Source organism: Drosophila elegans, unplaced genomic scaffold (assembly GCF_018152505.1).
Source record: "Drosophila elegans isolate 14027-0461.03 unplaced genomic scaffold, ASM1815250v1 contig_767, whole genome shotgun sequence".
Taxonomy (NCBI): domain Eukaryota; kingdom Metazoa; phylum Arthropoda; class Insecta; order Diptera; family Drosophilidae; genus Drosophila; species Drosophila elegans.
The window spans coordinates 294,614-306,681 of NW_024546120.1; the positions used below are offsets into that span (position 1 = coordinate 294,614).

The window sequence follows — 12,068 nt, forward strand, 5'->3', positions numbered from 1 at the left end:
TGGCAACCAACAAATACAACAATTCTATCCACTCGGTAACCAACAAAAAAACCAATAGAGATTGTTCACTCAAAACCCGCGGATTTCGAAAGCAGAAATAGAATCAGATGTAGCAACCATACACAGCGAACAATCACTGACATACACCATAAACTGTTTCGGGAATCAAATAGTAATTTAGGAAGGAAACAGCTTCCCTGTTGACACATTCATCTTGTTTAAAAGCAAGGTGCGACACGTAATAAAAATTTCTAACCGAGAAAATCTGCTCAACACTTTACAAGATTTAGTTAATGCTGAGGTGGTAAACGCAATATATTGCTCCCTACCGATCTTGGCATTTATTCAACATCGACTAGTCGAATTGTTCCCCAGCACGTCATTCAAATATACGAAAAGCTTCGTGCAGGACATAACGGATACAACTGAGCAAAGGGAAATTGTCATAGCAGAATACAACAGGGCTCACCGTGCAGCACAAGAAAATGTAAAGCAAATCTTAAGGAACTATTTTTTCCCTAAAATGCTTCGGTTAGCAACAGAAACAACTTTGAATTGCAAGACCTGTTCAAAAGCAAAATACAAACGCCATCCATCTAAGCAAGTGGTAGCAGAAATACGGATACCTTCTTTTGTGGGGGAAATTCTCCACATCGACATTTTTTCAACAGATGGAACCCTTTTTCTAACATGCATCGATAAATTTTCAAATTTCGACACGGTGCAGGCTATCGCATCGAGGGCCATAGTGGACGTAAAATCCCCTATACTGCACATAATCAATTTCCTTCCTAAAATCAAAACAATTTATTGTGATAACGAAAGGTCGTTCAACTCCGAAACAATTAAATCGATACTCATGAATCATTTCAATATCACCATCGCCAACGCCCCGCCCTTACATAGCACCGCAAACGGTCAAGTAGAAAGGTTTCATAGCACCCTGGCGGAAATAGCCAGATGCTTGAAAATAGAGGGCAACTTAAGCGATACGACCGAACTAATTCTTTTGGCAACCAACAAATACAACAATTCTTTCCACTCGGTAACCAACAAAAAAACCAATAGAGATTGTTCACTCAAAACCCGCGGATTTCGAAAGCAGAATTAGGAAGAGAATCCAACAGACTCAAGAAAAAGGGCTATCAAACTGGTGAAAAAGTTTTCTTAAAGGCAAACAAACGCATAGGAAACAAGCTCTCGCCACTATGTTCGGAAAAAATCATTGAAGCAGATCTGGAGACCACGGTCCAAATTGAGGGGAGGGTGGTCCACAAGGACAATCTACGCTAACCATCTTCGCGAGATTACTGAACCCCTTTTTCTATTATTTTTATATTTTTCTAGGTTAGGAAAATTCGTCTTAGTTTTTGTACTTACGGCTGTCAAGACGGACGAGACAGTAAAACTTAATGACTACACGAACGCAGACTACATCCGGTTAGAAGACAACGAAATTGTCATCTGGGAGTCCTTCGGGTACCTACAGCACTCAACGAACGTGACGACTTATGAAGACTACGCCGAGCAGACGGAAACAATGACGAAGACATTTACAGACGATCACAGGACACCAGGCATACTGACGGACCTTATAAATATTCGCATAAGGTGACTACCTTAAAAATCCACCATAGAGCCGCTAGGAGTATTAACTTAATCGGGACAGCACTAAAAGTTATTGCCGGCACACCCGACTTTAATTATTGGGAGCAAATAAAATTCAATCAAGAACAATTAATTAGAACAGATGAAGGACAAACAGAATTAAATATCAAATTTCAGAAACGTCTAAATGAACTCACAAACTCAATGAATCAAATCCATAAATTCGAAACAGATAAAGAAACCCACCTTTTGGAAATTATTTTAGCAAAAAATAGAATTGTAATCACGGATTTAGAAAACATTGTAATGGCAAAATTAAACATCGTAAGTCTAGCAATTTTGGATAGTTCCGATATTGGCGAATTCAAGGACAGGCAGTTTATTGACGTTAGTTTGATAGAATTATTAGAGGTATCTAGTATTAGTGTTTTTCAAAATTCTGAAATTTTACATTTTCTTATTAAACTCCCTAGCCCAAAATTACATGTAAGAAGATAACAGTCTATCCAGTTTAGCACCAGAAAAAAATCCTGGACTTTGAAGATGGGAACCTTGTCGCCGAATGCCCAGCGCCTTAACATCGGTCACTGCAAAACGGCGGTCGGCGCCACCTTCTGCAGGGAGCTGCAAAATGGCACCTGCGACCAGCTAATAGTTTCTGGGGCTATTGCGTACTGCTCCACGCACCCAGGTCACCTGGATTCGGTTACCATTGTGGATCATGGCACCCTCATCGTGAACGATGCCAACGTGGCCATAACCGACAACCAAGGGCGAGAGAAAAAAATATCCGGAACCTATCTGGTAACCTGTTCTGACAAGGAAATTTGTTCGTTAATCAATTGGGAAATTCAATGAGAAAGTCTGCTGTGTCGGCCATGGCCATAGTCAACATCACGGCCCACCAGAACCGGCTGAGTCTCCCATTTCTTCACGAGCTGAGTCTGAGCAATCTGCACCACATCGGGACCCTCAGAGAAGAACTTACCGAACGGTTTTAAAACTTATATGTAATTAAATTAAAATTCATAAAACCACTATCCCCACCATATTCGGAGAAGCGAATCATGTCTTTGAAATATGCAAAACATAACTAACAGCTTTTACTAAGTACCAATCCTTTGCTCCTTTAATCTTGTGTTGGAGCTGTTTGAGGTCACTTGGAGACTTCATCTTGTCAACTGATAACTAACGCCGTCCGTTTTGGAATTATGCTCTTACGACTGAAACTCTAGTTCAATCATCGACAAAAACGCGACCAGTTATATAAAGAGATAAATGCGGTTGTAGGCCGAATGAATCAATTAATTTTAAAAGCTAAAGTTCTTTTCAAACCTTAAATTTGTTGTTATCTTTGACCTAAAAGTTGCATTCAGCCATGAAAATCGAAATTGTTCACCAAATTAATACTAATAAAAAACAAAATTTGTATTTTTACTTATATTTAAAATAAATTAAGAACCGCTAGCACACGGCCCACCCTCTACTGCTGGGGCAGAAGGTTGTCTTCAGCGACGACGACAAGCGCTCCCACGACGATTAAGGCTCCCTTTGTTGCCACTTGGGCCGTTGCTGGAGGATAGAAATGTACTCCCGGGACCATCGCTGCGAAAACCTGTGCCTGAGAGACGAGAACCCTTGCCATCGCATATTGGTAGGTTCCATAGGACATAAATATAAAAAATTCAATGTGAAAATTATGACTGTACCAATGTACCAATTCTTATTTATAATTGGTCTAGCTATTTGAATTTATTCATCTTTTTGTTTTGCTCTATCTGTCCTCTTCAAGAATAGCATCGAAAGAGTGAGCATGATATTTATTGGGTATTTCTGCAACGTGCAAGGGAAGCTTTTCCTAAAAAAATTGTTTAAGCTTATTAAAAACAAGTTTTTCTGCAATAAAAGTGCTTAATATTTTAAATAAAGATATTAAGTTTCATTTTACAAAAAAAAAGTATATGTAGTTGTTTTGCGTTTTGTGTAAATCAATATTGTATTTAGTACATAAGTGTGAGCTTTCTTGGTTTGTAATTTCTGTGTTTGGTTAGAGTTTTAGTTGTGATGGCATTCTTTGGCACAAAAATTTTTTTTGTATAATATTCTTAAGCATTTTAAGAATATAAGAATGTTTAATTCGTGTGCCAAAAGTTGCCGAACGGCTTGCAATTATACAAAAAGGTAATCTAACCTCAATTTTAAAAAAAAAGACGTGCTTCTGCTGTGTGTTGTAGTTTGTTGCCGTTTCTTGAATTGTATTTGCGTTTGTTGTTATTTTTATGTTATGTTTTGTGTTTATATTCTTTTCTTTAAAATAAAAGCTTATTATTTCCTTTTGAGTGCCAATTTTCACGATTGCGTTCTGTTTTGTGTCGTATCAATGAAAGCTATATGATATAGTTGTGCGATTTTATAACCGAATATCGGGAATACTAAACTATTTTTAAATCTTAATCTTTAAAAAAAATGTAAAAACAAAAAAGTTATGAAAGCTATAGGATATAGTGGTACGATCTGGCCAATTATTGTCCTATATATGCAGTTGCGAATGTTTCGATATCGCCCCCTGCTCCTCCAGACGTGCCCGGAACTCCTTCATGTTCCGATCTGCGTCGACGAAGATGGTGGCGTTGTCGCACCACGCCTTCTACGGAATCCCGCGACGACTCACGAACCTTTGAAATGCCAACAAGAACGTATCAGTGGTTAGGTCAGACACTAATTCTTAGTGGGCCGCTTTGAACGCAAAACAGACGAACAAGGCCAGTTCCCCATAATTTGCGTCAAGGGTTTCGACTTGCAGCGAAAGCATTGCATACACGACGGAACTGTTGGTCGGCAGACTCTTTGAGCATTTACTAGCGATACTTTCTCGCGAAGACGACTTACAAGAGCTCGTGGGCCAGTGTGACACAGGGAAGCTTTTCGACCGCAACAACGAGAACTAGGCTTCGTACGGGATAAGAGCATTCAATAACCGACCCCCAACTCGTAGCAATGTCGAGGAACACCAATCTAATTTATTTTCCTGAATAAAAGGTTTTAGATTTTGAATATTCGATGCTACCGGTTTATTTTTCCGAATTTTACTTATGTCGTCCCTGAGTTCGTGAAATTGGATAGCTTCAACAATTTTCTCAAAAGCGAAATCCAGTTCTCTTGGAGAAATACTTTTTTCGACACCTTTCTGCGCCTTTGAATAAAACGGAAAACCTTCAAGAACACTCACAGAAGCTTGAGGTGCGACGAAAAGGACAATTTAGCAATGGCCTGACACAATAATAGAGGCAGGTTTCACACAGCTCAAGGCGAGGCAAAGTTTTCGTCTTGAGGGGAGCTACTTTCGATTTTGCGGTCAATAAAGACACTTTCAACCCAACAACAGTTTGAGTACGAACGTGGATGCACGCTCTAAAAATTCGCATGGAAATTATGTATTTGAATCGGGAATTGTGGATCTGTGTGATCCGGCAGCTGCAGAAGCGTCACTTTAATCGACTCCTATGATGTAAGCAACTGCATCGGTAGGGACTCGTCCCAGTCTAATTTTCGAAATTGAAAGTAATCATTAACCGGTAACCAAACCACGCTAAGGGTCTTAGTTACGTCTGAGTTTGCCATAAGTGGCATTACAGCGTTGTCAGATGGGGATAACTCTGGGCAGTTTGAAAACTACTTTGCCAATTCAAAACCTGCCTCTTGCATGACCTGAGAAACTTCGTCTCGAATATTTTGCAGGTCCTCAACGCAGCCGGCGCCAGTCAACAAATCGTCAACATATAAATCATTCATTCGGAAGGAGTCCATAGTATGAGTTGAAAGTTTCGGTCAGCTTCGTCCACCATCACTTGGCGATACATCTTTTTGTCGTCAGCCGCAAGGGCAAACTTATGCATTCTAAACCGAAGCAGGGTCGAGTACAGCTCCTCAAGATGTCATTCAACGCTACCTGCGTGGAAGTACGGTTCGATGCATCAAAAACTTTTCTCAACTTAATTTGTTACCCGAACCGAAACGAATAATTTGCTTGTGTGTGTTTGTTAATTTGTTTGTGGCGAGAGACGGGGCGAATTCGCAAGAGCGAACAAACGAAAGCTTTATTGGGTCCCGCTCTCGCTCTACAACTTATATTTTCAATTTAAATATCAGCGTCAAGTGCGCAAACACTCATCTTGATTGAAGCAATAACGACACGGGTCGATTATATTTCTTCAGGAAAGAGCAGACGATGTTTGCTTTTGCTGACTCCAGCTTCGGGGTGAATTTTTAGGAAAAAAAAGCAGGTGATAAAGACTCCTATAGACTGGACCTCTGGGCGGGGCTAAGCCGGGTAAAATTCTTCGGGGAAAAGCAGGTAATGTTCCCCCCATTCGAAAAAAGCTGAGACAACAAGATTGTTTGAGAAAATAAGAAATGTTTAAAAAAAAAGCTGATGTTTATAAATATGCAATGATCGATTATTTAATTATTAAAATAAAATGTTGTCTCAAAAAATTATTATTGAAATTGTACCTATAGATTCGGACGCTTACTGTAAAAGTAACTGTTTAAATTCCTATGTGAGCATACAAAATCATACACACTTTTAAAATCAAAACCAATTTTTACATAAATATTTCGAAATTTTGATCAAAAAATTTAAGGACGCGAGTCTGAGATATATTATATGTAAAGAAGCCGTTTATACCCGTTACTCGTAGTTTAAAATGGTATTTATTTATTTTGATATATCCTAGCGCTACAATTTTGGTTAACTTATAATTTATAGGACAATTAAAATGTTGGTCTTATTTAAAAAGGCATGCATGTTGACTAAGCATGTTGACTAAGCATGTTGACTACCATGGGCATGTTGTTTTTATAGATTAATCTGCCGACCACAAGCTTTCCATAAGATAGTTCGATTTATGTACATTTATAGTATATGTAATGAAATGAAAATTCATAAAACAACTATCCCCACCATATTCGGAGAAGCGATTCATGTCTTTGAAATAAGCAAAACCTAGCTAACAGTTTTTACTAAGTACCAATCCTTTGCTCCTTTAATCTTGTGTTGAAGCTGTTTGAGGTCACTTGGTGATTTCATCTTGTCAACTGATAACTAACGCCGTGCGTTTTGGAATTATGCTCTTAGGACTGAAACTCTAGTTCAATCATCGACAAAAAACGCGATCAGTTATATAAAGAGAGGTTGTAGGCCGAATGAATCAATGAATTTTAAAAGCCTACAGTTCAAAGTTTCAAACCTTAAATTTGTTGTTACCTTTGACCTAAAAGTTGCATTCAGCCATGAAAATCGAAATTGTTCACCAAATTAATACTAATAAAAAACATAATTTGAATTTTTACTTATATTTAAAATAAATTAAAAAATGTGTAAATTAAAATTTATGTGAGCCAAGACGGATCTTAGTTTTACAAGTCGTTTTATTCAGATTTTCGGATTTTCGAAAGTGGGTCCTCGAGTAATAGAAATATCTGCATAGGGGGCAGATTGAGCAATGTGAAGCACCTTAAATTTCTTTAAGACAAGCAAGGAGTAAAACTTTTGAGCCGCCTGAAATAAAAAAGAAATATCATCATTAATTAAAATTGTTCTCAGCTATCTGTAAATACGAAACCAATACAAATGTTGCCGTGAGAAGACACACACAACGGCAACTCTACAAATGGTGTTGTAATACGGTCAAAGTGATGTGAAAGAATATACATGTGAGTAGCTTGCTTTCGTTGTTTAAATAAAATCCAAATTGTTGACCAACTTAATAATACAGGTACACAAAATCGAACTTTTTCAAATTTCCACGAATCAATTTCGTATTATCTACTTCTATTTACTCTCCCATTTTATAAAAGTCATGGCACCCTTAAAATGTGTTGAAATAAAAGCCAATTTATTTATACAAGTCAGAACATACATTTTTCACATATGTATGTATACAGAACTGGACAAGCAAAAAAATGTTTGTTTTGGTTTTGTTTTAATTGTGTTTATTGTTTCAAAAATAATTAAGTAATTGTATTTTCCAAACAAAACATTTTTTTCGATTCCAAGAAGGTTTTTTTTTTTTTTAATCTTAAGATACTGTATTTATATATATATATATATATGAATATATTCAATATAGTCTCACAAAATTTACAAATAGAATGACGGAACAATATTGTTAACTGTGTATCATAAAAAAAGAGGTTGGTTGCTCACAGGACAGTTCGAGAGCACATTTTTACAAACTTTTCCAGTTGATCTGTACACGAAATTTACCCATCAAATCATTCAACGATTACTTTAAAATTTTGTTGGAAATCGAAAAATCGAAAATAACAGTAATGGAGTACTCTAAACATTACATCTCAGAAAATGTCTTGAAAGAAACACCAATCTCTCCACTTGAAGAAACATTATCGTCTACTTCCACTTGCTCACAGCAGTCAAATATTTGAAACCCCTGTCAACAGCGCCCCTTGAGGTGAAAAAGCTTTTTTTCTTATCTGTAATAACTACAATTTATTTATATTAAAAGTATTTTTTTTTTATAAAAAAATTTTTTTTCTATTTTTAAGAAATATTGCTTTATGATTTAAGAAATAATATTTCTAGACTTAAGAAATTTTATTTTTATTTTATTTTATTTCTCGGTTTAAGATCTGCATTTCTTGTTTGAAGAAAAGAATCACCAATTATTTAAGAAAGAAATTTTCTTCAAATGGAGGCGACTCGCCTTTGGCGAAAATTCAAAGGCGATTTCAATGGATTTTAAGAAGAAATTTCTATGAGTGTTTATGTAAGAGCTTTGACCAACTGCATTATCTTAGTTAATACTTTTCCATTCATCTCAAAACAGTTACATGTTTACAAATTTCAGTCACATTTTTGCTACCAACGCAACCACAGTGCAGCGCGCATATCGACCCATTTAATTTAGAATGTTCGATGAATGCAGATTAAGATCAAACCAAACAGTTGGCGTATCATTTATTAACAATATATTTTCATGCCATTATATACGGTAAATTACAATTAATTTCTAGTTGTGTAACATTGTTCAAGGTAATTTTTTTTAGATAATTGAAAAGTTGTAATGTAAATATGTAAGAAATTAGTAATTTTCATTTTTACATTAATATGCATTTAAAGCAAAATATGCAATATGCATTTTAAAAGCAAAAAAAAAATGTTGAGAAAAAATAATTAATAAAATAATTACTCCAATAAAATTCGCCCTAAATTTAAGAAAGATTGCCCTTAAACTAAGAAGAAACACGCCTTGAAAAAAATTGCAAAAATTGCGCCAAATTTATGAACAATTTTTAGAAATATCGCTCTAAATTTAACAATCACGTTCTTAAGTTAAAGAAAATCACCCTAAATTAAAGAAAACATTTATTTAGGAAAAATTGGCCTTAAAAAATGTGTGATTTCGGGCTAACATTTTTTTGAGTATAGAAAAACAAAACAACCGTATTGAAATTAATATTTTAAATGCTAAAAAAAATTAACCGAACTCAGAATAATAAAACCGTTTTTTAAAATTAGTTATATACATTAAATTAACTTTAATTACAAAAAACATTTTTGATGTTATGTCAGCAACAGAAAAGTGGGCATGGTTAAATTTAATTTTTGCAATTAATGTGCCAACTTTGAAGGCTCTATCATCAAGTTAATACCAAAAAATTCAAACAAAACCACTGTGCACTGTGCTACGCAGTTGTGTAGCGGTAACTTCGAAATTGCATTCGGCGCAAAGATAAATAGCGAAAAAAAGACCGATCACACCATAAGCTGACAGAAGGAGACAGAAAATAATTTTATGAGCAATTTCCCATTCTTAGTCAGTGCAGTACATAGGAGTCCACCCAATAGCATTTACATACGTCTTTGGAATGAAATACCCCACCATTTCTCCCCACAGAGTTTACTATCGTATAGTGAATTTCCTTTGCGGTTTCCCATGCGACGGCAGAACTGACCTACACATTGTATAAGTACTTTTCCTTTTGTTAATATCGCTTTGATGCGACAGAGCATAATTTTCTTGAAGAAACAAAATCTGAATAAAATTTAGTTTATTCTCAACAGTTTAAACAATCAAATGTATATTTATTAATCGGACATTTAACTGGCGCATTCGGATAAACAGAAAGTGAATTCGAAATAGAAAACATAAAAATCAAAAGCCTATAAATAAAATATATATATATAATAAAATAATAATAGAAAACGTCCAAGAATAACTTATAATATAATGTATAAAATAAATTTAAAACCCAAAAAAATATATAAAGATCTCGCAATTTTTTTATTTATCAATGTGAAGAAATTGTTATAAAAAATTGAAAATCAAAGGTGCCGCGAAAAACTAAAAATATAATTTATAACAAATTTATTAAAACCTATATTAAACAAAAATATCCCAAAATTGGTTGAAGGTTATAAAAGTGAAAAAGAAGAAATTGTTAAAAAAAGAAGAGTTTAAAATTGCCGTTATTAAATATAACATAACAAAAAACAACTTTAAAAAAGTTCAAAACTTAAAAGACAAAGGCACCTAAAATTAGAAGACTTTGAAAAATTTATAAAAGTGAAAAGGTGAGACCAATAGAATTTATTAAAATCAACGAATTCGACTTTTTTTTTAAATTTAACAAAAAGGGGGTTACATAAAAAAAACAACTTAACAAAAAAGAACGATCCAACAATCAAAGAAACTTTAAAACTGCAAAAAGGAACGAAGAAATCAACTAAACAGGAAATCAATTTAGGACGGCAAATGTGAACAGAAGACAGCCGATACCACGCATACTCTTATTTTTTTTTACAACTGATATGCTAGGCAATTAACTTGTTACGCCAGTATACACACCAAATAGACAAATTCAAATTTCCAAAAATCCGATGTCTACACTTACAATGCACTTTGGTCCAAAAGTCGATTTTTTGGCGTAAACTCTAAAAATTGACTTAGTGTTAGGTCTCACTTGCACACTATTTTTTTTAAAAGAGTAAAAAAAGGGGCAAAACAAATATTTTGTCTGTGCGTCCACGACTGCTTTAGCCTCCCATTAAAATAAAATTCCTAGTATTTTTGTTTGACTCTGAATTCAGACAAGTTACTTACATTTATATAGTGACATATCCACAGTCCCACACACTTATGTTAAGTATAATCATCATACCCTATACTACCCTACAATAGTACAAACACATAACACCCCTGCCAAGTTTCCATAAAAAAACCCCCAGTAATCGACGTCACTGGCTCTGACGTCATTATTGGTTCACTTTATCATTTCTCAACTTCATCCCCAACAACAAATGCATAAGCTGGTGCTTAGGCCGCTCGGCCTCTACATCATTCTTTCGAATCAAGGCGCGCAGCCGCAGCTGTTTTCGCATCAACAACAATACGGCGCTCTCTTTGGAGTTTCGCTCGCTGATCATCATGCAGCTTCATACACTCAGTCGCTCTTGACGGCTGTTTTTTCTGATGCACCCAATGCATATGATAGTAGCGCGCTCCTCATATTCGCGTTCTATCCATCTCCTGCTGCCTCGCTGCTTCGCTTTACTCGTGGATGGTTGAGCGATTGCGTTGAATTATCACTCTCTTCGCACCCATATTTGCAACAACAACAAAATCGGATAACTGTGCCCTTTTCTTTATGCAGCTTACTTGAAAAGAGTCAGCTTTTATACAGCGCTCTCTTCCGAGTTGCGCTCCCTTCACCTCCCGCTGCATCGGCGCTTCGGCCGACGTTTGGATGGCTTACTGGTGTTTTTGGAGTTCCGCTCACTTCCTCATGGTTGCCAATGGCAACCTCTTCTGTTGCCTCTCTTTGATGATGAGATTTCACCAAGGGCACTCATCGACTCTGGAAGTATCTGCAAGTTGGTCTTCTACGATTGAGCGAATGGATTGCAACTATAACCTTCGTAATGATAATCTTCCACTACCAATACGTATCCGGACTGGAATATTGCGTACGGCTCTGAATGGCTTTTTTGGACTTGCGAGGCAAAGACCGCATGTGGATTTTACGATACCATTTCATGACTTCGTTATGAAACTATGGCAACAGTTTCTGAGAATTCATCAATCAAAAGACTTGGAACTAATTGCCTTAAAATTTATTTTCAAAACATATCTGGAATGAGAACTAAAACTCAAACCGTCTACATGAGCACTTCCAACAGTTGTTATGACATAATAATATTGGTTGAAACCTGGCTCAACCCCAACTTCAACTCCAATGAGTTCTTCGATACTAATTTATTCCAGAATGAAGTGCGAGAGAGGTGGAGGCGTCATCGTGGCTGCCCGCCGTACCTTCTCTCTCGTCTGGACCAGTTGGCTGTTGAGGTATCTGGATTGTCTGGGAAGACTGTAATAGTTGCTTCTTACATTCCCCCTGGGAGTGACTTTACGCTTTATCAGGCGCATATGAATAACATT

General features: G+C 36.1%; 1 protein-coding gene across 3 annotated transcripts in view; it reads right to left on the bottom strand.

Moving 5' to 3' along the window:
* LOC108145645 (double-strand-break repair protein rad21-like protein 1) overlaps positions 1–12,068 on the bottom strand; it is a 185,593-nt gene that overhangs the window by 55,184 nt on the left and 118,341 nt on the right. For 2 of the 3 annotated variants that reach the window (XM_041710104.1, XM_041710103.1), the window contains exon 8: positions 6,948–7,168. The exons of the other annotated variant lie outside the window; for it this stretch is intronic. In XM_041710104.1, coding sequence (XP_041566038.1) covers positions 7,043–7,168 — 126 coding nt within the window. In that variant the 3' untranslated portion in view covers positions 6,948–7,042. Of the gene's footprint in view, positions 1–6,947; positions 7,169–12,068 lie in introns of those variants that run through there. 3 annotated transcript variants of the gene reach the window in all.